The 26,127-nt window shown below is 34.5% G+C and overlaps 2 protein-coding genes and 2 non-coding genes across 5 annotated transcripts in view; 1 reads left to right on the forward strand and 3 right to left on the reverse strand.

The window, feature by feature from the left end:
• Positions 1-10,456: 10,456 nt before the first annotated feature.
• LOC106786948 (A disintegrin and metalloproteinase with thrombospondin motifs 7-like) lies at positions 10,457-18,792 on the reverse strand. The gene is made up of 18 exons (XM_014748858.1): positions 18,692-18,792; positions 18,202-18,580; positions 16,844-17,009; positions 16,445-16,743; positions 15,994-16,118; positions 15,330-15,476; positions 15,040-15,186; positions 14,793-14,940; positions 14,245-14,340; positions 13,754-13,963; positions 13,209-13,445; positions 12,856-12,979; positions 12,650-12,776; positions 12,205-12,325; positions 11,825-11,968; positions 11,507-11,625; positions 11,165-11,334; positions 10,457-11,034 (listed from the first exon to the last, which is right to left on the reverse strand). The coding sequence occupies exons 1-18, from the start codon at positions 18,790-18,792 to the stop codon at positions 10,457-10,459; spliced, it is 3,438 nt and encodes a 1,145-aa protein (XP_014604344.1).
• Positions 18,793-22,368: 3,576 nt separating this feature from the next.
• LOC106786956 (A disintegrin and metalloproteinase with thrombospondin motifs 7-like) overlaps positions 22,369-26,127 on the forward strand; it is a 29,660-nt gene continuing 25,901 nt past the window's right edge. The window contains exon 1 of one of the 2 annotated variants that reach the window (XM_014748881.1): positions 22,369-22,827. The gene's annotated coding sequence lies outside the window, so the exon portion shown is untranslated. The remainder of the gene's footprint in view (positions 22,828-26,127) is intronic. The other variant, XM_014748880.1, reaches the window with a different exon arrangement.
• Positions 24,423-24,495, reverse strand: Trnaf-gaa. Its single transcript has one exon. It is a non-coding gene; the product is annotated as a tRNA-Phe (tRNA).
• Positions 24,651-24,723, reverse strand: Trnaf-gaa. The gene has a single exon. It is a non-coding gene; the product is annotated as a tRNA-Phe (tRNA).

Genomic DNA, 26,127 nt, shown 5'->3' on the forward strand with positions numbered 1-26,127 from the left:
TCTAATTCGCGTATGATTTTAATTTATTATGCGCCCGATCACTGACTCTACAACTGATTCTAAAGACTGCCTTGCACACAGTCAATGCAAGTAAAAAAATCTTCACTGATGCACTGACTCTAATACGCGAACAGTCTGTGCGACTGTTTAAACATAAAAATATAACTTTACTCGAACAAATTCTAATGCAATTACTGCTATGTTCAAAGTCAATTTAATATGAAAAATTTTTAATGCAATCGCGTAACGCGAACCAATTGAAATGAACGAGCAAACGTGCTTCTAATCCGTGATTTTATATTATATTTAAACGATGCAACACTCCCGTACATTGCTTCGCGCACGATTGCAATCTGAAACAGAAATAAAAAACAATACTATTAATATCATTGTTGTAAGAAAAAATTATTATAATTATTAAGAAAGTGTTTGAAATAAAAATTGACTTACGTTTATTCTGCAGTGATGAATGCATGATGGATCTCCTACCCTTAGGATGACGGTGAGCACACTTTTAAACTGATTAAAAGAAACTTACGGAGTTTCTTTACCCGAGCAAACGAAACTTTTTTAACATGCGACGATCAACACTGATTCTACTTTCCGATTCTTTTATATTTGATTTAAACGATGCAACACACGAGTACTTCATTGCCTACGCGCTCGATTGCAATGATGTTCTGAAAGAGAAAAAGAAAAAGAACAATTAATATCATCGCTATAATAAAAATCCATTAAAGATATCATAGAAACGTTTAATAGAAAAATATACTTACTTTTAGTCTTCATTGATGACTGCAGGATGGGTTTCCTACCCTTAGGATGACGATGAATAAAATAAAATAAAAGAAACAAATCTGTCAAGCTGAAACATACTAAAGATTATATTATAGTACAATATTCCCTGTAAATCATTCCTGAAGGCATTTCACACACTTTAAAAAATATTCTATCATAAAGAATCAATGTTAGATATAAAAAGTAGTCTAATTAGCGCAGTTGTCGAATGTTTTAATTAGATAACACGTTAGAAATAAAATTATTAAATAGTTTAATACGTTACACGTCGCGTTAGATCTTAACTAGTCGAAGGACGGGAGGGGAATGAGATACGTAACTGCTTATCCTTCGTCSAACGTTCGGCTGTTTACGTTTTGTTTCGGCTGTCTTTCTTCACCTCGAGAAATTCCTGGAAATATACACACCAATTTATAATTGTCTATAGGCCGAATGTTTTGTTTTCTTATATTCTCTCTCTCTCTCTTGCTCTCGTTCTTACTCTTTCTATATAGGTTAAAAAAAGAATAACGCTTACCTCGATGAATATGAAGATAAAAAAGAGTAAACACAATTTTCTGACTGAGTACATGTATTCGTTCTGGACTCTCCAATGTTCGTAAAAAAATAAAATGACATTAGTGCAATATTAAGAAAATTAAACATATGAGTGTATGTGTATGAGCTACCTATCCTTATGTATATATGCCTGTATGTGTGTGTATGTGATAAAAATCAAATTTAACACGAAATACGATCCTTGAATACATAATTATGAAAAATAATTAATTAGAGCATCATTGGAGATAGTAGTAAGTATCGATATCGTGAAAAAAAGCTCGAAATTAGAAAATAATATTATTAAGTAACATTGGTTAGGTTTGGCGAAAAACTGAGATACATCGATGATTATATCTTCCGTATTTTTTAATATTTCGTTTTGAAAACACTCACGTATGAAAATCTTGTGTGTAGCTATCGTTTGATATAAAATAGGAAAGTGTAAAATACTTTTCAATTACCTGGATTAAACGTGATGATGCAGTACGATGGAACATATACACTTGACAGATTTTAAATATAGTGGTCGCTATGGTGACAGGTTATGGTACGCGTATTGCGCAGGCGTAGTATGCATGGTAGTCCACCCGCAAAGACACGCAGCGACATCTGATAACGTCATGGCTGCTTCATAATTTTGCATTTCTTCCATCTATTATAGAAAAATATCAAATAGTTAAAAATAGTATATAGGAACATAACAATTGTCGAAATGTAATATGATACTATAAGAAGTTTCGTGTAAAATTTGATTTTCAGAAGTATCGCATTTGTATCAAAAATATCAATTAACCCGAACATTTCAGGCAATTGGGTACTCGACAAATTTTTAAACTTATTTTTCGTGAAAACAAAGCCTTATATGAAAAAATTGTATTCTAGATTTTGGACTTAGTTTTTTATGTAGAATCACCCTCTTTTCTCTTGTACCACTAATTAAAGAATACCCTGTACATACAGAGAACACGTATATAGTAGATATGGACAGTATATTGCAGTAGATACATACATTTAACAAAGTATTAGTTTGTGAGTACATACATGCAAGTATCTACGTGTCTCGTAATACCTACGTGTTATATTAAAGCTCGTGCTTGAATTCGAAGTTCCCGCAGTTAAAGCGAATACGAATCCGCGAGTTTTAATTTGATTTTCGGGAATTCAGACCTGTTATATCACTATGTAGATCGCGTTCTATAATCTGACGTAACAGTTCGAATTGTATCTGGGTTTCGTGCAAAAGACTCGAATAGGAATCATCGAGAAGAAACTGAACCCTTTGCACTCGATAGGTTACTTTTGGTCACCACTCGGTTTAACACAATAATTCGAGCGATAACGATGTTTATTTAGATTTTATTTGGGCAATACCATTTCATGAACGCCTTTAACAATACATGCGCGCGTGCAAAACAAATTATTTTAAAATTTATATTTTAATATCTTCCAAATGGTCACGATCGTAAGAAAGAAAGAATTCAAATTTGTAATATAATATAAAAATGTTATTTATTACGATATATAATCTTTCATATATTTATGTATGTGTGTGTGTGCATTTATACACGTATACATGTATTTATTTTTTATTAATCGTACATTTAATCCGATATTTAGTAGATAAAATATTTGTCAATGTATAGATATCGAAAAGAGAAAAGAGATCCAATTGAAATCAGGCCAATATTCGATGTTAGATTATTAACGAACGACAATTGTTGTTGAATGTGGGTAAAGGGAAAGAGTGAAGGGGCATTTGAAATTTCCAATGGCTGCCAATGTGCTCGTACACGATTGTTCTCGTTTAACCGGTATATCCCAGCCGAGATTGTATCACCAGCTGACGGTGAAATTTACATTTGTCGTGCATACCGAATATTTTTTCTCTCACTGTTTACCTACTACCAGCAATATTCTGACTCTTTCTTTAATTTCTTTCTGTTTCCAATAAAATTTTCCAGCTGTACACTATCGCCACGCGTGTTGTAACTTTAGAGAGAATTAAAGATGGTAGAAATGAAATTTTCGTTTGCTTCACTTCTTATTATTTCATTTCTTTTTTTTCTTTTAGATTAGGCGTTATCATTTATTCGAGATAATTGTCGAAAGAGAACTGGCATTGAATGATGTAATAGAAACTAATGGCGATTTACGGTGCTGAAAATTTCGAAGGAAGCGTCCTCTCGCTTTCTCCTCAGACTTCCAAAGCCCGCTGAAGAAGCTTTCCATAAAAACGACTCGTGCACCGTCGTCGTCCCCTTCTTTCTACCCTTCCTCTTACTTCTTCAAAGTTGCTACCATTTAATTCAACCTTCGTAAACTCTTCCGATGCTGAGTCTGCGGTTTATGATAATGGTTGCTGGTTTTACTTTCTCTCTCTCTCTCTCTCTCCCTCATTTTCTCATTTTATTTCTATCCAACAGCTTAATACTATGACAGGGACAGACAGATATATAAAATTATAAAGTCTTGCTCGATAGAAAGCTCAAGAGTTTCAATAAAGCATAACCGATTTCCTTGCGAAGAAGTTTATCCTTAGTAACGATTTTTCGAAAGATATAGTATCCATTTAAATGGGAATTTCGCTAAAGAATGCTAAATCGTTTAAACCAGGTGTACCTATATCTAGGGTTATTCAGAAAAGATGGAAGATTAGTTTATGTTCATATTGATGAAAAGTGGTTTGACTTCATTTAAAATTACTTTGTGTATTTAAAATTTTTTAAATGAAATATCATGAGAAAGAAAGATGAAAAGAAAAATATTGGGAAATTTGGTTGGTACTGGAGAAGGGTGTGCAAATAACAACAATAGATAGGAAGTTGCGTTAGCTGGTGACACGAATCCAACACAACGGAGAGAGAAAAAAGGGTCGATGGTGTATGCGTATGTGTTGTAGAAACGTGCCGAATTAAAAAGTCGTTTCGTCTCATGGTATTTTGCGTTACTTTCGTTGGCACATCGCGTACTAGCTTGGTCGAGTACTACACGGCACGTTACCAACAAACGAACGACTCGACTTCTGAAAAACGAAGAGTCTTTACGTGCGTTAAATACAACGAGATTCTATGTTTCTCTTTCTCTTTCTCTTTCTCTTTCTCTTTCTCTTTCTTCCATTCTTCCTTTCCTTTTTATTTCTTTCTTATTTCATTCTTATTTCATTTCTCGTTTTATTAGTTTTCTCGTTTTATTAGTTTTCCCTTTCTCTATTTTTATCTAGTTTTCATTGTAGACTCTGTTGAAATTTTCGACGATGGCACAACTTAACGATTTCATATATTATACAAGTTTATTATTAATTATCGTACTAACGCGTCAATAAATATTTCGAATGAAAACGATATTAGTAAGTGGTCTTACAATTAGATCCGCAAGAAAAGAATAAGTTAGAAAAATACAAATAAAAATAAGAAAGAAAAGAAAGCACTGGCTGGGGTTACACTCGTAGAGAAATGGTGTTTCCCGCTTCGTATATTCAAGATGCAACGTTTTATAATCGTATCGTAGTAATAGAATTAAGAAGTACTCGACCAGATGGCAGTTTAATTAGCAAGTTCCTCGGTAGGTAGGTAGGTAGGAAAATACTGCATACTTCCATCTTGGAAGAAACAAACGAAACAACATTTCGTCCGTTAACGTCTTAACGTCGCCGAGTTGAGTTTCACAAGGAACAATACAGTCTCTAGCGTAATTGTACTTTCTTAAAAGATCTTCGAGAGATTGCCGGAAATATATACACGATTTGCCTGGGCCACCCTTTAGACCCCCAAGCCCCTCTCTCCGTATCCCTCCCCTGAGAAAACTTCGCTCGGGTATTACAAGGAAGCTAAAGTTGTAGCCCACGGGTCCCCATCCCCGTCCTATGTACTACTTCTTGGCCACTTTAATCTGAACTTTACGATAAAGAGATTGCATCGGACGACCGACCTACGACTACCACGACAGAAATCTTCAGATGAGGGGAAAAGGGCTAAGAACTTGCTGCTTTCTATACTTCAGTGGTTTTCAAACACTAAAGGAAGAATCCTTCCGGGGGGTGGGTTAAAAGATACATGACGGAAGTCGCTAATAAGTCAATTTTACAACTTTTAACAAAGTATATGTTTCAAGATTAATTTGTCTAATTCAATGTTTTATTACATACTAATATAATTTTAATGAATTTGCTGTGTAGATTTAGATAATAGAAAAAGAATAAGAATTATTCGTAACTGCTACGTTTAAAGGCTAATTAGATTTATTTTAATAATATTTTTTGGAAAAATATGACCAAAATTATGCATTCGATCTGATAATATAGATTATAGTTTGAAAGCCACTGATGTTGCTACTTGGAAAAAGAAAATGTGACATTCGAGGTTTCTCTCATTTCTCCAATGATCGTGGACATTATGTGAGGAATATGTGCACTGAGACGAGTTTATCAAAGTCTCTTACAATCTCTGACTTATTTTCAAGTAGGAATTCGCACAAGCGCTATTTTATCAAAGCTGTCTCGAGCAAAAATTACAATGTTAAATAATTTCTTTTATTAAATCATACGCGAAGAAAGAGGGCTTTATTTGAAATCTATAGAAACAAAATCGCTAGACAGTCTAGTTAAATGTTCTGTTACATTTTCAAATCTAATATTATATCAATTTATATTGTTTATTATATATTTTTCACTTATTAATTTATCATATGCGATTATTATTCTCTTATGTGATAACTCGTGTTTTTTTTTCTATATATTATTTCGTAATGTGAAAAAGTACAATATTTATGTGTATTTTGAGAAAATACTCGCAAAGTTCTTACATTTCTAAATTCGTTTATTTTTCTCGATCGTCATAGCGAGACAAAGAGTAGAAAAGAAGGGGAGTTAGAGAAAGAAAAGAGAAGAGATAGTAGCTGTGACAGCGAAAACGTAACATTAAGCTCGCATGCGAGGTAGAGACAATGTCGAGCTTTTTCACGCTTTTATTCTTATTTATTTATTTACATGTGCGCGAGTTTCACTGCAACGTAAACTGTTACCATCCATCGAGATAATCCATATATATTTTATTGGGAAAAATATTAAAGAGAACAAAAGGATCGTTTTTGTAATTTACTATTTAAGGATTAATCAAATAATCTAAAGTAAATACAAATTTAGTTGAAAATAATCAAATCTAAGTGGGCCAAGACACCCTGTATAAAAAATTATACAGAGAGAACACATTAGATCCCTTCTAGAAAATATTTCATTCGCGATGCTTTTCTAGTGCATGTAGGTAAGCACTAAAAGAAATGTGTGTGTGTGTGTGTTATACGCGAAAATGTTGTCGTTTATGTCGAAACGTTGATGGTCCTTTCGAAGATCCATTCTGAGTTTCGTGATGTTGCTCGGGACAATGTCGATCGATTCTGTTATGGAATTTTCTCGTCGTTCCACCGGGACCTAATACTAGAGAGCAAAATTTCCTCATTCTATTTGAAAATTCACCGAGTTTCTTTACAAACGAAACCTATGCTTTCCATTTTTCTTGCTCAACCTCCAACGAAATAAATAACGTTTCTTTTCGCGCGCGTGTGTGTCTGTGTGCGCGTGCATGAATCATTCCTTGATTTGTCTATACATACTTCAACGTATACTTACTTAATAGATTGAAATCGAACAACATTTATAAATAAAGTTTTTACGTATGTATATACTGAGTGTTCTAAATTAATTGTCGTACATTTTTATCCTTAAAAAAATGTCATTATTGGACTACCTGACACTGTCCTTCTAAGTCAACTGTTTATTTAATGGAATATCTTTTAAGCTCATTTTAATTACAACTTTGATTTTTTTCTAATGGCAATTTATTTACAGAGGATAAATAAGTAACTATTATTTGATATATTTTTCTGTATATTGTTCGATATTTTCAAAGATATTTGACAAAATATTTATTTGTCGTTTTATTTTGAACACCCGATAAATGTGCATATATCGTGAGTATGTGCTCGTGTAGCAAAACAAAACTACTTGTCGTTCTATAGAATCTCAAGGGAACTTTAAAGGATAATGTGCGAGAGGATTCTCGAAAGGTTCTGCGAAGGAATGAGTTTCTTTATTTAAGAAAATATTTTCCAGCGAATGTATAGTTGTTAGTAATGTTTTAGTGTATGTTATTTTATAATTATTAGTTTTATCTTTTTTCTTACTCTCTTTAATATAATTTCAAACGAAAATCTTCAGAAAAAAAAGCATATAGGATTTTAGCAAAAAGAAATATCGGGATGAACTTGCAAGTCATGTTTTCTTGTTGATCGTTAATGAAATTAGTTTGGATTTGGAAACTTGTCATAAGTTCAGTGAAATTTGGGGTGCGAGGAGAGAGAATAGAGGATCTAATATAAGGTTTCAACTTGTAAAATAGATTTTGCATACAGTTGCGTGCAGAAGTTTCGGGCCATTCTATTATTGCTTTCCCACTACTTTGTTAAATTTAATATCTTACATTATATTTGCTACCTGTTGGACGTCTTACGTACTTCCGAATAATTGAAATTTTAATTCATCAGAAAAAAAAACAACCGAATATTTTCCCCACACCGTCGTAACTCGTTGCACGCATTACACAAAAAATACGTCATGCAAAAAAATAATATTTCACGCTATTATCAATATTTTAGCTCTCTTAAATATTTGAGACGATTAAATAAATGACAAAAAACAAAAATAGGCCCAAAACTTTTGTACGACACTTTGTATACCGACTGTAAAAAGGTGCCATCTGTCGTTAGTATCATCAAGCTGCAATTGCTTCTTGACTGAAATGCATTTCTACTTTATCCGTTTAGGAAAATGTTTATTTATATAACAATCATTACTTTCTTATTCCCTTTCATATCTATATCTATTTATCCAGATAATTTTACCATTACCATCTTCAACCCTCTCTAATGTTAGATAAGAAATGAGAATAGCGTCATCATCGTTAAAACGATATCGCAATCAGCACGAAAGAAAGGCTTCCAACCCAAGCAGCTATGCGTGAAACGTTTCTTTTTCATTTTCCACAACTGCGAGACTCTGAACTTTGCTATTTCAAGAAAGGGTTGCGTGTCGGGAAGGAAACCACCCAAAAATTATCGCTTTTAAATTACAACGAGTAATTAACATGATTTAAATTAGAAAGAAATTTGTATTATAGTTTATATATGAAAATAATAAATTCTTATCAAACGTGAACATATATAGTTGCAAGTTAGTTGCAAGAGTACGTTCATATTTATGTTATAATGTTAATAAACCGTAGCCATAGTATTGGTTGGGTGATAAAGGGCTAAGAGGGTGGTTCGGGAGGTTCGCGAGGAGGGATGTTAACAATTCCAACGAAAGAGAATGCAGCGAAACGGACGCACAAACCAAAATCATTAGCAACGCACTGTCAGTGCAACGAACTACTGGTATTCCATCCCTTTTTTTGTCTCTTTCTTTTTCTCCTTCTATTTCATACTACCGGTGACGTTATACACCTATAGTTTTTCACCGGAATCCTACTAATAGGCAATTTCTAATTGCCTGGCTGAATCTGACAATGTTAATCGCTTTGTTCCCTGCTAGCTCGTTCGGCCGATCGTCGAACTCAATTTTCATTTTTTTCCATTTTTTCTATATAATCGTCGATTTACGATTTATGTTTAGATTTTCAAACAACCAATGATTCTTAAACGATATGTCGTTACGTTTAAATAATACGTGAATTGATATTTTCAGTTTAACGTTTACAATTATTTTGGATAAGTATTTAGGTATCAGAAATATTTCATTACGATAAGTCGAATTTTGCAATTTTTCAGTTCGGAATAATAAAGCATAGAACCAATAAAAGTGTTTCTTTTCTCTCTCTCTCTCTCTCTCTCTCTATCTCTCTATCTCTCTCTTTTCATTGAAACGTAATTTAGAGAGGCATATAGAAAAATTTGATTCATGTTTTGCGAAATTAGGAACGAATAACCCGTATATTAGAATTTTATTATTCCTTGCACGGTATCGCACGTTCCTAACTAGTATTCTGGAAAAATGGTGCTCGTAAACTTATCACAGTGGTAAAATGAAACGATATCGTAGTACATATAATATAACGCGACATTTGTAACAGTTAATATGATTTTACGTGGTTACTGTGCGAATGCTTTTTATTAGCGACCTGAACGAGAATAAAAAGAAATTTATTTGGAGGTAAATAAAATGACGACGAACATCGTAATTTCGAAAATATAAGTTTTATTCGAGAGAATCCTGATTAATATTAAATAAAATTGAGCTCGTGTTAATTGTGCGACATAAAATGTTTGCACCATAAAATATTCGGGGTGGTAGGTAATTATTCGGCACTAGCCACTGAAATTAAAGTCGGTTGGTTCGTAGAATCATCTAGTCGTTTTCCTCTTATATTGTTATGCTCTCTTCCTTTCTAATAGAAAACGATGCAATTTCTAATTAGACTTGAAAGCTACGGAAAATCTATACTCGGTGGATAGGGCTCGGCAATATTCCATATTGCCTAAGCAATACGGATCTAATAACGTCATTAATGTCAAAGGTCGTAGATGGTAATAGTTGCTACATAGAGGCATTTGCAACATCCGCGTGGTTGGCGTTTGCAAAGAGATACCATGCGATCTCTATATGGAATCCAACGCGGTCAAAGATGTTAGCGAGATTTGCCGAGGTGACAGCGCATCCTGCAAGATCTAGGAAGGAACGATAGTAATCCAAGACCAATCAAGTCCATTAATTAGCGACTAATTAACTATCCTTTAATAACTCTCTCTCTTTCATATCCTGTTATTAATGCGTATCTTTCGATAACGTCAGAATTCAGGATGATAGTCGATGTACCAGCTGAATCGAGAAACGTTGCAGTGGAAGAAACTCGTTCTACTAAATCGAGAATTATAGTACATAATTATAGTACAGTTTTATGGATCGACAATCATTTTTTCGGTAAGATATCGTTTATCGTTGCTTTTCGAATGAAACGTATATATATATATACATAATCCTAAAATTGAGATTCTAACATGGAATTTAAAGAAAAGTGATTAAGAACAAAGTTAAACTAACCATCATCAAATGAAATCTATTTGATATTTTCTAAGTAGTCAAATTTTGTTGGTTTGCATTATTTCTCGGTTGTTTTTTATGATGAAGTTGTTCTATCATCTTAACAGCTTCCAAGCCTTTATAAATTTGTTGATGTTCGGTATCGATACTCGTTCCGATAACATCGCCAGCTTCGTGGAATGCTTTGTCCGATAAATTAGAAATTAAGATTTCTTCGTTGTAAGGTGCTTGAAGCAATACAACGTTTTCTTCCGGAATCGAATCCTTGATTATCGAGCCAGGCTTTGGCGTAGTAAAATTTTTCTCACTGAATTCGCATGATTTTTTTCTATCGTTCTCCATCTCTTCCTCTTCCGAATTCATAACCCAATCGCGTATGAATCGTCGGAAATCATTCGATTCATTTTTATCGGCGCTTCTATCCGTGATTTTCGTCGAAGCACGAATACTTTCAAGATAACGTGCCAGTTCTAAATCAACAAACCGATCGATCATTCTACGACGTTCATCTTCCGATAAATTTTCATCGTTCTCCTTGTCCTCGATCAATTCTTTTCTCGAAGAATCACGAGTTTTCTTATCGCAGATTTTTTTACAAGGCCTCTCACCTGATAATCAAGAAGAAAAATCATGAATAATCTTTCTTAAAGATCATTTCAAGTGAAAAACTGACAACATTTTTCGAAGTTTTCAGTAAATAAGGAGAAGTTCAAAGTAATAGAAATGAATTTTCCGTACCAATGCATTCCTCTGTTTGTTGTGGCACGCGACCCTGACAAGCATCGAAATTCGCTTCAATGGCTTCCTCATCGGGTTGCCCGCTCATTCTCATACATTGGATTTTACGATGCCTCGTGCCTTTGTTACCGTCGCATGCGTTACACTTGCTCCATTGACTTACTCTCCACCTAAAGGGAAGGTATCGTTCCGAATGTTTCCCAAGCATACATTTTTGTGCAGTTAACATTCAAACAAAAATAAACAATTATAATGAATGTTCCAAATACCAATAGGAATGAACATTTCTATATGAAAACTGGGGAATAACAAAAATCATCTTTTTCAATGAAATTTCATTACTTTGCAACACAGGGTTCCTTATTACAAACTTGGCTTTTTGCATCTGGCTGAGGAATACTGCTGCAAAACGATGGACTAACTTTTCCACTGCTTTCTTCAACACAAGTTGCTTCAGACACCTGCGCATTGATCATAATAATTATAATCGTCAATTTTGAAATAAGAAAATTCGAAAATTCTTTCACCTTTTGTCATAAAAAATTGAAAATACATATGAGAGAAGGAAATGTTAAACTTGTTGACTCGCGAGTCTCTCAGTAATATCGAAATACGATCGTTCTTTGAACGTTTACACTAGTAAATACATATTTACGTTACCATCGAACCACCACCACATTTGGCATTGCATTCCGACCACTCGACAAAATCCCACATATATTTCGGTGCGTGAGACACGTTCGACGATCCAATCGAGTAGCCATAGTGAATTCCTGGATTCAATTTCGCAGTGAAAAACACATACTGAAAGGATAGACGAGAAAAGATTTATTATTTCTTCTTTTTTAGATTTCTCCTTTGAAACAAGGATAACATTGGTTACGTTTTATTTAAATCATACTATCCAAAGTATTCGGACATTACAGTAGAATTACTTTTATGATTTTTAATAAGAAATTATTTAAGGTTTTACTAATCAAGTCGATCAATTCTATTTTTCGAATGAATAAATGACCCATTTTGAAAGTCACTGAATGTACCTCGAGATCGATATCTTCGGTGATAGGACCTTTTATAGCAATTTCTTCCTTATTAGGTTCTGGACGTGTGTAAATAATCATCGAACCAGCACATTCATAGTCGCCACTCCTTTCTTCTCGACTAATAAAATAAATCGTTTCTCTGGTTGATTGTTTCTACCTTTTGCTTATTATGAGATCTTATCAAACGTGTATCATAAGTACAGTTATTTGAAATGTTCTACACTTTTTCATTATGATCTTTGCATTTTGTACAGTTGCAAGTGTGTTGACATATTGCAAGTAAAATAGTTTACAACTTAGTAATAAAACGTTTCTAATCGAACTTTGAATAAATTTTTTCTCTTATTTCCTACTTGTAGAATATGCTCCTGTAGTTTGGCCGAAAAAATCTGGGACACTCTGTATATTTAATATAAGACTAACAAATAGAATGGTCACTTACTTGCCACCATTCAAACAATACTTCTTGTCTTTAGTCGTTTTCACCGCGAATATATTGTCAGCAGGTTTCTTTTCCAATAGTAATATACTTCGGGCACCACTTGGCACTGTTACGATTTTCACGTAAGCTAGATAAACAATTTCTTATAAATATGGTACTATGCGTGATACTACTATGCGCGTTTTAAACGAAGATCCTAACTTTACCTGATTTAGGATACAGTTCGTCATAATCACCGTCAATTAATTCGCATTTCGTTCCGTCACCATTACAAATGCCACATCTGTCATCAATTGCATCTGAATCAACCACCCAGTTGCAGCCTACTTTCTGAAATATTTTTTCGTTACGAAAAATATAATTATTGTAAGACATTTGTCAAAAACGTTAGCAGTTAGCCTCCAACTCGCAAAGTGAGCCAAAAATTTGTTACATACAAATGAAATGATGTTCTTAATCATTTTTAATCGATTTATAACATCATTTTAGGAATTTTATTATTTATTTTTCAATTAATATAGAATAAATAAGATTGAATTTTGTTGTTTAGTGATCTTACTCTACAAACGCCGGAAATGCACATATAATTCGTGCCGGGTTTGCAAGGAGTCGAATCGTTTGCAGAAGGGGATAGTTTACTATAAATCATTTTTTCGTTGATACAGTACAGTGCACACGTATCTAGTGTTTCGGTCATAAACGGCGTCCATTCATGAACTCCATCAGTCATAAACGACTTATCGTTGTACATGGAACATTGAATTGCACGGAACGATGGTTTTTTTGGATCGCAAGGCTGGAAAATAATCCACAAAAATTCAATCGAATAGGAAATTTCTAATTTCAAATAGAAATTATTTTCAACACTTTTTACCTTTCATATTGAAACCATGTTTTATTTCATAAAAAATGAAAAAAAGAAAACAAAAACAATAGTCTGGAAGGAAAATATAGTAGAAAACTTGATAAAAAAAAAAAAAAGAAACAGATAAGTACACGCGTGGAAGGTCGATTCTCGTCGTCGAGGGAAAAGTAGAATTATTTTGTCCATTTTCTCGAAACTTCTTTCGGAGTCGAACGCACAAAAGTGTTAGCGCAATTTACCGTGGTGTTGCAAGTGCTGAATCTTTTCCTCTCGCCAACACAATATCTACCACCATTTGCCGGGACTGGTTTGTTGCATTCTCTCTCGGAAAATTTGATACCTCCGCCGCAAGTTCTGCTACAAGAACTCGTCGAACCCCATTCGCCCCATCCACCGTTCACTGCAGCGGGCCGAGAACCCATGTCCACGCAATCCTTGTGAATGCACCACTGAACCCAACAAATTTTATATTTATATACTTATATTTCTTTTTTTTTTTTTCATTCTATAAAGTTAGCCAAAAATTAACTTATTTTTATGTGTTCGAGGAAAAAGTTTTTTCGTCTTTTCCTCTTAAATGCCTTCAGGATCGCATTACTCGCGTGCGTTTTAAACATGACATATCATAGAGTAAATTAATACAAAATCAATCTATATAATAAGTGGAGACTTATCGGACAACTAAATAAATCAATTCTAAACATGAGAAATAGGATAAATTAAGATGGACCTTATTCTCGCCGCATTTTGTTCCATCAGCTTTCGGTGTTCCTATGGAATAGCAGCTTGAGTTGGACAAACACCAAAGAGCTTTACAGTCGCTGAACTGGAATATAATTAGCCATGCAAATGCACTAACCGAGAATAATCGAATCAGTTTAAAAGAACAGATGCAACAAGATGCTATGCAAAGTAACAAGACATTTGAAGTGAAAGAGAGAGAGAGAGAGAGAAAGAGAGATCAGACAAAGTTTCAGATAATTTCACAAGTTGGAATTTGGCATTTGTTTAACGACAAGACTATATTCAAAGTTAGAGTTGCATTTTCGTATGATTAACCAGCCCAAATTGAAGTTTTTTATTAATATAATCATTTAAAATAAATTGTACACATTTTAAAAAAATGTTGAATTATTTTATCTACAAATGTAGTAAATTCAACTAAAAAGACAAACCATTGACCATTTTTTTTTTGGAAATCGAGTCAAATTGTTGAATATAATTTTGTGTTGTAAATAAGATATGTTAATGAATACGTAATAAATAAAAATATGTTACCCCTCTAGATGAACAGGGTGTTGAATCAGGAAAATGCATCTGACATTGAAACTCAGTACCGTACATAGCACCGGGTAACATGTTCGGATAGGAATACTTGGCCCCAGGACTTTTCGGGTCATCGTTTAAACATTCACCCAGGCCACTCCTTATTATCATATATAACATAAACTTAAATTTTAATGACAGTTATTGCGTTTTGTTGAAAAATGTCAATTCAACGTAGAAAGAAAACTAACGAGCTTACTCTAAATATGAAGTTATAAATCTTCTACTGCAGCTCGACCATCTGATCGTGAAGATGAAGACAACAGGAGACATGATGAAATAACTTTCGTCTTTGTCTTGTTTCGGACAGCCGCTTATTTTCTCGTCATCGTGAGAGCAACCCATTCTGAGAGAAAAAGAAATATAATATAAATGAATATAAAATAAATCATAAAAAATTCATGTTTTTTACTTAGAATTAGTCTACTGTCATAATTATCGATACAAATGTTGAGAATTTAATGGATAAAATTTGGAAAATAAACGTACACGTGACCAACTTCATGCGCAATCACAACTCCAAGCAACAATCCGTTATCCTCGTTGATGCAAGCAGCTTTGGAAGGATTGCAGGCAGTAGCAACATAAGCCAAACCCATCAAATCGCAACTGGTTTTTTCCGTACAAATGTCATACCTTAAAGTTAATTATAAGAATATACATATATATATATAATCACTAATGTAAGATTTTATTAAGAAATTATTACATTAGAGTACATTTGCTATCTGTACGATGTTAGTCATATACAACTTGTCAGAAATCAACAACTTATCATTGATTATAATTAACATTTATTTGTTACTTCCTATCATTTGATATCTCGACCAGTCGCCATGATGTCGACTCGCAACTGGTTTATATTCTGATTTATATGTGACTCACCGGGACAGCGAACGTAATGAATATTGGACGATATATGTAGGATGTATCATTTTTATCCCACCAAGTGGTGTCAACATAATTTATGATTAATAATAAGAAATCAATTTGGTATAATCGTAAACACGAAAATGCTTTATTACAAAGTGTTTCAATTTTGCATTGAAACATTACTGATATTTCATTGTATGAGAGATATTAATGTATTAACGGTCATTCTAGCGTGCGTAATACAATAAATGTATAATACATAAAATGTATAAATCGTTACCGAGTCACGAGTACCCCAACGTCGAAATGATTAGGATGCTTATGATCTTTCGGATTCATTTTGTCCGCCCATTTGGCAAAACTCGCAAGTGTTTTATCGGCGTCTGGACTTATGAACAAGTCTATCTATATATTGTAAAGAAAAATGATCGAATAAAAACAAAAATACAGTAAGCTCCTGTATAACACGGTTAATGCATTACGCATATAGTTTGAATTCTTATTGAATTATGTCAATCCGGGAAATTCCTACATTTTACTATGTCATTATTTAATTGGATGAAAACAGTACGTCCAACTGTTGTCTTGCAATCGAAAAATTTGTTAACAGGTTGTAGAAATTGCCACTGCAATAACTTGTGTCATACGGAAATGAAAGTAATCTCTTCATTATGGTAATCTCCATAAGAAGGTTACGCAAGGGATAGAAAAGATTAAAAAATCAACGATACCTCTTCTTTTTCTTTTTCCAAATAAATCATACGTACTACGACGATATCAATCTGATTACCGCTAGAACTATCGTGATAATAATCCGATACCATATTCATGATCGTCAACAAGTATTGTTCGTAGTTGGTGTTATTATGAAAATCGAGAAATCTTCTGTCAGCTATTAAACCGATTTCGATAAAACGATGAATGCTGTGAGTACCCGAGGATACTTCTCGTTTTGATCCCAAAGTATTGTTTTTGTCTATTCGATGTTGTAATTTTGTCAACTGTTCTGCCCATGAACTTTCCCAGTCGTCTGCGAATAATAATTATCTTATTTATTATACGCGATTAAAAATGATCGATAAAGGTAGCAATTAAATCTAATTAAACATAACGAGGTGGAAATGACGAACCTTTAGTTCCACAATGTCCTTTCGCTAAATTGTTTTCGTTGTTTTGTTTTTCATGAGGCGCATCTCTCTTATAAGCTATGTGAACATGTTGACCATCCAGTTCAGGCTTGACTTCGTTCATCGGCTCGATGAAATATCGTCCATGATTAGTTTGCACATAGCCAGCCTGCACGCGATCAACGTGTCATGTTACCGACTTGCCCGATATAATAACCGTTATTAGAAATAAGGAAGGCACGAATAAGTTAGTCGTAGCCTACAATAAACGCCAACCTTTTACGCGAGTTGGCCGCGTTGTCTCAAAGGCTAATCATTATCATTAAATCTTCCTCAATGTGTATCAGAATTTAAATCGCGAAATTTTCATCAAAAATATAATAAGATGTAATTATTTACGTTTTTATTAGAAAATTTGTCTTTAAGAGAAAAACGTGTAGTAACATTTCGATGAATATAAAAGAAGATTGATCGGTGTCAATATTTGTACGAATCGAAAGCTCGTTTAAGAGTTAATCGTACAAATTAATATTCAAGGTATGCAATCGTCGTCGTAACGTTTTACCTCTCGGCAATCTTACTCACACGTGTCCTGACACAAGCAAGATATCTTACGAGCCACGAACGGACGTTAATTATCGTAACGCATTTGCATAGACTTTTGCATGTTGCATTTCCTCCCCTCCTATCCCTTACCCCTCTTCCCTTTCTCTCTCGAGTTATCTCGTACGTTAGTACATTCATCGTTGCAACGCAAGCAATCGACGCACAATCTGAATGCAATATCAATCTCCTGGCACAATGAACGTACAAGGCTCGTCAGTATTATGTTTAGAGTGGCATGTGTCGGCGAATTTGCAATAGCAGTAATGGCGGCTGATGGCAGACGACGCCGACGACGAAGACGACGACGAATCGCAGTAACCATTTTCAAACCAGTAGGTACTACTTGAAACACTAATCAAGCCTCTTATTATACACTTAAATGCATGCAAATGAATATTACTCATTTGCATATAGATCGACGATGTTGCGGCACAATGTCAAGTCGATTCCGATGTGTCTGCCGATCGTAAATTTCGGATTAAAAGCGTCTTTGGTACTCCTACGCGCCGAGCTTAACCTTGTTAGTTCTACTCGCATCTGCGAGTACTCTTGGCTGACCGCCGCCATTTCGAATAACTCATTTGCTTCCTACTTTACCTATGTGTTTTAACGAACATGCGTACAACAGGGTGTTCGAAAAAAATCCAAATGAATGTTTTCGAGTATAATTGTCATCGATTTATAGTGAAATTTATATGAAGGGATTACAAAAGAACAATTGTAAAATTAAAATGTTATGTTGTATGAATACGAACCACACCATCGCAAAGGGACAAAGCTGCTTTGGAATTGTCATGGCCTCTGACAATACCCCTATAGTGACACTGTTGATCCGAGGTTCTTTTAAATCTCAAGGCCTCGTTGAGATTACCGGCAATTCCAATACCAGAGGATCGTGTTTCAATAACCATTTGTGGTGAAATAAACTCATGGTACGGGCTCAACTCAACGTGATGATCGATCCCGTTAAAGGGCAACACTAAATGTAAAAGGTAAGGGTCCACGGATCTTTTGGTTCGTTCATTGATTTCTCGACGATCGTAGAAATTCGGAAGATTGTAGGTATTGAAACTACCATCCTCGAAGACTCGACGTGGTATTAAAATTTCTGCTTCGTGTACGTTCCTTGTATATCTAATACAAAATTTCCTTTTATGGATTCCATTAATGATAATATGAAACCCCTTTGGTCGAATATACGCGCGGAAAGGAAGAAAGAAATAATTGGTAAACGAACGCACTTACCTACCGTGATACACGTTTTCTGATTTCCCTGTAGGATCCTCTAAAAGAACGAGTTCTGTTGCAAGCAAAAACGTAGCCAATGTCAAAATGTACTTCTTCATGATGTCTGTCGGATCTTTGACAAACGTCTAAAGTTTGTCGATTTTAACGAACGAGATAATCGAATTTCGTTTGTTTCTTATTTTCGATTAATAATATTATCCATGCAACGAAAAAAAGAAATGTATAAATAACGAAGAAGGGGGTCAAATCGAAAATAAGAGATATATTTCCATTTTGTTAATGATTCTGATTAAATGAATATGAAATGAACTGATAAATTTGTGCTGGTATTTTATATAATAATCTCCAAGATGTGAGTATCGAAATGAGCAAACCTTACAATCCTTTTTAACTTGTATTAATGGGGGTAACCATCGTCACGTATTCATCTTATTAACTGGCCAGCAAAGTGGTGCCCAGTATTCCCTGTGTATAGTATAACTATACCACCGTAAACAATGAAGTATATCAAAAAATAGAATAAATTATTAAAGTAAAATTTATAAATAATATTAATAATTTCTTTGTAATATACCCGTTCAAAAATATTTGTGATCGTTGCATTTGAGAGGATGTAACTATTATAATTTGTTATATTTTGTTATATTTTTGATTTGTTTTTGATTTGTTTTTGATAGTACGCGTGTCAATAAGCAAACGATACTCCCTCCTATCGACGATAGGATATCATCGTGTCATCGATTTAACGACGATTCAATTTTTCACTTCACCGACGTGCAAACTTCCGTTATTGGTTACAGTCCACGTACGACAAGCGAGCGTCCATAAAACACAAACGTTTTATCGCTCACGGCAGGAACAAGCACCGAAAATTTAAATATGTCACGTATCCAACACTGCTGATACTAGAAGAGAATGATTTTTCAAATTTCCCGAAGGTTATCCAAGAGTGAATATCGTGTGAAATGTAAAATAAATTCAAATAAATTCAAATAAATTGGAAATCTCGCGCTAACACTCCTGGACTATGTGCGAAATGTTTGCTTTTGTTTTTTTTTTTAATAAACAAAAGATGGTACCAAATAGATAATATCGGAAGTTTTGGGGAAAAATTGAATAACGAATTTAAACGTATAAATTGACTATTAAGGAAAAATCAAAGTAACTTTGTGTACAGACTTTTTGATATCTTAATATTTCAAATAAGAAATTTCTAATAACGATAGTATTTTGTTGTTTTTGTTTTCTAAATCTAAGTATAATATTTCACATGAAACAGCCATCCTATATTCGAGGCACTTTATAGACAAATATTATACCTTTGAACATTTCTCTAAAAGCTTCATTTTAGCGAATAAAAAAGTAATCAGAGACCAGATGTAAACAATTTCCCACGTAATTTAATGTTACCATTGCAACATATGTTCGTATAAGCGAGACGAAAGAAAAAAGAATGAATCCCAAAGTTAGCGTTCGGAAACCCATACAGTTGAATTCTGTTTAAGGTACCAGTCGACCAACCAATGAGCTAAGAGAACTCAAAATGGAAGCAGACTTCGATACCCACGATCATTTTCGCTTTTTCGTCCTGTTTCAAAGTTTGGTCGCAAGTTACGTGATGTGTTCGTAACGAATATACCGAGTGTGGGAATAAAATGAAAAGAAATTCTCTTTGAAATACATCGAATCGTTGAAATATTTATTGAAATTATCTAATGAAATCGGATTAATTACGAGATGTTTCAAATAATTCGATTAAAGCGTGGATATTTGAATGAAATTGGAAGATAAAAGCGTATGAACGAATGGATATTAGTTTGAAAACGATTCACCCGATAGAGGGCCCGGCACTTCAACCGAAGCTATGCCAGCGAAATCGATCCAAATATGGTTGCAATCAGCAACTGAATCGGGCCTGATAAGTCAATCGTAGTTGGCGTTTTTCACGCGTTCAAAGAGCACGAACAATCGCTGCCTTGTCCGTTAATATCAAACTTATCGAAAGAAAAATCTTTTTAAATGGGTAGTGTTTAAAACAACAAACGAACGAAATTTAATATACCAGCATAATAATCGAAGTTCAACAAAAATAATCGAGACTAGGATGGAATTTTGTAAACAAAAAAATTCCCATAGAAAATATAAAATACATTGAAACTAATGAATGTAATTCGATTGAAAATAAAAATCCATTGCGATCAGGATTTATGATTGTCTTACCATTATATTAGATTTTCAAAGAAAAGTAAAAGAAATAAAGACGTAATATAACGTATTCAATGAGGAACGAAGTGAAATTATCAAGTTATTTAATAGTATTAACGAACTAAAACAACTTTTCCATAATTTCTCATTAGAAGAAAATCGTGGAGGAAACGATCGAGGGAGGTAAGCAATATTGAGGCCACTCTGGGTGGTCTTTTCAGGAGCAACATTCATTCTCCGTGTTCCTAGACGAGGACAACCGGTCGTTGCTTGGAAAATAATTATTAAATTCTCTCTCTCTCTCTCTCTCTCTCTTTCAAAAGAAAGCCCGAAGAAGATGGTTAAATTGCTAGGATCGTTCGGAAGTACTGCGTCAAGAGGCTACGAGCCCTTTGCCAGTGAATCCANTCTCTCTCTCTCTCTCTCTCTCTCTCTCTCTCTCTCTCTCTCTCTCTCTCTCTAGTTCTTTCAAAAGAAAGCCCGAAGAAGATGGTTAAATTGCTAGGATCGTTCGGAAGTACTGCGTCAAGAGGCTACGAGCCCTTTGCCAGTGAATCCAAGATGAAACCTGCCGATGAGAAGGCTAGCAAAGAAGGAAGTGAAAGAGAGAGAGAGAGAGAGAGAGAGAGAGAGAGAGAGAGAGAGATGGAAGATGAAGGAAAGGACATCGAGTACGACAGTGGCTTATAACTAACGACCAATTATCCGCTTTTACAAGCGTGGACGCGCCTATTAGCAATGTTAAACTGCTCGACGACAACCGCGAGCGAGCGAGCGAGAGAGAGAGTATCGTAGCTTACGCTCGTCTCCGAGTCTCGATGATATAGTAATACAAGGGATAACTACACAACCGCTAATTCGACGAGTCATCGTTATATGCGTTCATAAATTCGAACCTTTGTTAGAACTTGTGATCTCCATTTTTCGAACCATTTGAAAATTGTCTAAATAAACGCAACTGCGATTACCAGGAAAATAAGAAAAACCGAAAAAACTATATCGAATGATAAAACGATAGAGAAACGTATAGTAGATAAAAACGAAGAGTCATTTAGCATGATATTATTATATTTTAGCCCGAACGTTCGTTTAATGTAAAACAACGCGGCATAGTATATAACAGATAGATACACACAAATGAAGCAAAAAAAGAGAGGGAGAGAGAAAAATGTTCAAGAGAAAGACAGAAAAAACAGAGCCGAAGAAAAAGAAGAAGAGGTGTGTTTGTGTGCGTGCGTGAGTGCGCGCGCGTGTGAGAAAGAGAGAGGTAAGAGAAAACGGGTCCAGAACTGGGTGGAGGAACTAGTCTTACCTAGTAGTAGATCGCCCTGTTGCATTCGTGTGCGCTTTTACGACTGGTATAGTAGTATCGGTGAAGGAGGAGAAGGCCAAAAGAGGGAGGGAGGGAGGTGGAAGCGAGACGGAAAGCATCGAAGGAAGAAAGAAAAGTGGATGTGTGTACCAAGGGAAGAGTGTACCAGGCCACTAGTGTTGTGACGGCAACCGTGGCCACGACTCGTTCTCCGAGCGTGTGTAACCGGCGACAAACCACCACGTCCGCGGTTGTCCTCGGAAATATTTCCTTTCGACGACTTTCGATGTCGCCGAAAAGCGACAATCCACGACGACGAGCCCCTAACGTCTTTCTCTGCCGAATTTCCAGGGCTCGAGGAGGAGGAGGATTCGAAAGGACTGATTCCGAGGAGGAAGAAGAGGAAGAAGATAACAAATAATACTTTGAAATATAATTTATATAAGACCAAGAGCAGACGTATATATTCGTGTTTAGAGTTGTGCTGCTGAATACTTCGAACCCCTCTAGTTTGCGTTGGCACGCGCGCGCGCGCGCGCGCTCGCACAAACCCCATACCACGTGGTTAACGTCGGATCAGCTGTCCTCACCGATCTCATATCTCTACGATATCAGGGTGAGTACAATTTTGCTCGATCATACTCTTTTCGATTGACCAATTACAATCGATGGTGGTATCTGACGATCCTGAAATCTTCCTGTCCAATTGCTCTTGGAAATATTACCGAAAACACAGAAAAAAGGAACTTTTTTAACTGAATATTAAATGCTACTTCATATATTTTTTATTATATCTCATTATTACACTCGCGTATCATTCGTTTCACATAATTCATAGTTCCACGTTGACTCTTAATTCTCGAAAATGTTCGAAATTTGTTTCCAAACTAACTTTTAAACTCCCATAGGATAATTAAAAAGTCATTCGAATTATATTGGAATGATATATCCACGTTAACTATCGAATAGAACTATATTATATTCTTTTAATTTTTCTTTTCTCTGCGTCGTCGTCGTCGTCGGATTCGAACAAACGGCACGCACACACGGTTGACACTTTCGTCGGTCGTAAATCAAACGTAGTGCCGACTCACAGGTACAAGGTGAGCCCAGTTTAAAACCCGTTATTATTCCGCGCTACTTCGTTTCGATTAAAACGTTGGACCTTTTAATCGCCTACATGTAATCGACTACCACCGATCAATATTTTCGTTCACCCTGTTAGTTTGAATTCCAACGAACATGGATTGGATTCTTCCAATTGTATCTTTAATATCTTTCAAACGATTTTTCTTTATGAATAATGTTTGAAACAAGAGTATATATCTGTAAATTTAGTTTGTAAAAGGTTCCGATAACAGGTTTGCTTTTCTTAAACAATTAGGAAAATATGAAAAAGTATTCTAATTGTTTGCAATATTTCGATTCTCCCTAATATTGGTTTTACGTTTCGATTTCGAATACATATATTGATCTTTCAAATAATCCACTTCCCAATACACTTTTTGACAATTATATGACATTAATTGTAATTAAAATAATGATTAACATCGAAATCACACACACACCGGAAATCTTATTTGCGATATCGTTACAGTTGTTGCCTTTATTTAAAACAATGCAACATTACATATCAGATATGCTTCCATTGATTTTCCATACTTAAAGGCGTACGAAAAGGGCGTGTATAACGCCCAAGTATCCCAGTATCCGGTTCTATCTCGAAATATTAAATATTACACGAGTCCTACCTGACCTGCAGGGTACCCAGATAATCGGAAAGATACCTGGACGAACGAACAAAAATGCAAATCTGATAGATTTACAAGCATATTTATATTCCATTTATTATCATCGATTATTATAGCGTTCATTTGACTATTAATTTTTAACATAGAATACTCGAATATAAAACATATCTTGATATTTTTTATTTGCTTGGATATATTATCGAGTATCCAAGTATCCGTCAGGCTGGTCGAATAATGACGACTCCAATTGTAACGTTAGCATAGCACAAATAAATTTCGGTTGTATAAATAATTAATACAAAATATCCATCACAAAAGAATGAATTTGAGTTGGTCCAAATTTAATCGCGAAATTTCAATACTCTTCCATTTTTTATCCATAGCTTTTTACAACTATCTTTCATAGTCATTGATTGCTTTAGGTCTTGAGGAAAAAATTGTAAAAAAAAAAAAAATGTCCTGCCGAAACCCGGGATTGAACCGGGGACATTTAGATCTTCAGTCTAACGCTCTCCCAACTGAGCTATTTCGGCGATGGAGACGAGGTGACTTTCAAAATTATATAAGTAAAAATAATATTATTTATTTTATATTTTTTTTTAATTAATTTTGTTTATATCGTTCTTTTTATTATTATATATCCACACATAAACAATTAGATAAAATAGTAGGAAAAAAAAAAATGTCTTGCCGAAACCCGGGATTGAACCGGGGACATTTAGATCTTCAGTCTAACGCTCTCCCAACTGAGCTATTTCGGCACATGTAAGTTAGATAACTCATAGTTAGATTCCCAATATAGCCATTTTATTTATTATTTTTTATTTACATGAATAATAACTTTCACCCCACGCCTGGTTTGTTGTATAGAACAAAGCGCATCTTGACGAATTTTCCATAAGATTTTTCTATATATATATATATATATAACATTGAATTAAATTATATATACAAAATAATAATATAAAATATTTTCGTGCGCAAGAAATTCAGGTGAAATAAAAAGTTCTATGGTAGGATGAAGTTAAGAGTTATCCGTGCAATCGTATAATTACAAATCCGAGTAGGGTCTTAACGAGAAATTGATAACTGGAAGGATTAATCGATAGATAGATTTTGAAAAATGGTGCAACCTAAACACGCTCTCGATCGGAACACGGAAAGCAACCGTTCAGCGGATTAAATGAAACGTCGACTTGCGAAGGGATGAAAACGCGTGATTATTATATCGTTAGGGGAACGGAGGATTCTGGTAAAACGTTCGAACATTCGCCACGTTTAAATTATCGTTAACGCAATGACATTACACGAGCAAGCAAGCAACATTTCAGTACAATTTATTGTTAATTTAATATTTTTATTTTAATCACTTGTATTTAAATTCGTTCTGTTAGTCCTTTCAATTAGAATTACATAAACTCTTATTCGAACGTACTTTTATTAAAGCAAGGAAATAATAAAACCCCATTTCAAGATCGAATGATGCGAATGACTGATCATGATTAATTCGAAAATGTAAATGACCTTTCGTTCCAATTTCGATCCATCATTTTCAGTGAAGGAGAAAAAAAGGAAGAAAGAATAAAAATAACGAAAGAGAGAGTGGCTTAACGAATAGATAGAGAATATAACAAATATAGAAATAAAGAAATAAAAAGATCAAGAGAAAGAAAGAAACAATGAAGTGAGTATAGGGTACCTTGTCAACCTGATAGTTGATAAAGAGTATATTCGTGTATAGTAAGTACGCAATCTCAGCTGCAATGGTAGCATAAATCATGCATAAATATTTACTCGACAACAAGAACAACTGAAAGGTTCCCTTCGATACTCGTGGTGTTCACGATCGACACTTTATTGCGCCAGTTTTCCTTCTCAAAGCGAATATCGTGCCGGATATTCTCGGGTCTTTGTAGACGATGTCTTTTACGAACTTGTCTCGATTCAACTACATATATCCTTTTTCAAGATACAACCAGACTTTCTCACGAAAATAAAAATACTTTGATATACGGTGACTCGTTGAATTTACTCTTTCAGTGTATGAATAAATATTTTTCATTTTTTTATTTACAATATATAGAAAGTTAGAATATATTAGGTAAGCAAATTTTTCGATTGGACAATAAAGTCACCTTACTTTTTCATCACATTTTCTATGAGTC

The sequence above is a fragment of the Polistes canadensis genome, unplaced genomic scaffold (genome assembly GCF_001313835.1).
Source record: "Polistes canadensis isolate GaletaPanama2010 unplaced genomic scaffold, ASM131383v1 scaffold_89, whole genome shotgun sequence".
Taxonomy (NCBI): Eukaryota; Metazoa; Arthropoda; class Insecta; order Hymenoptera; family Vespidae; genus Polistes; species Polistes canadensis.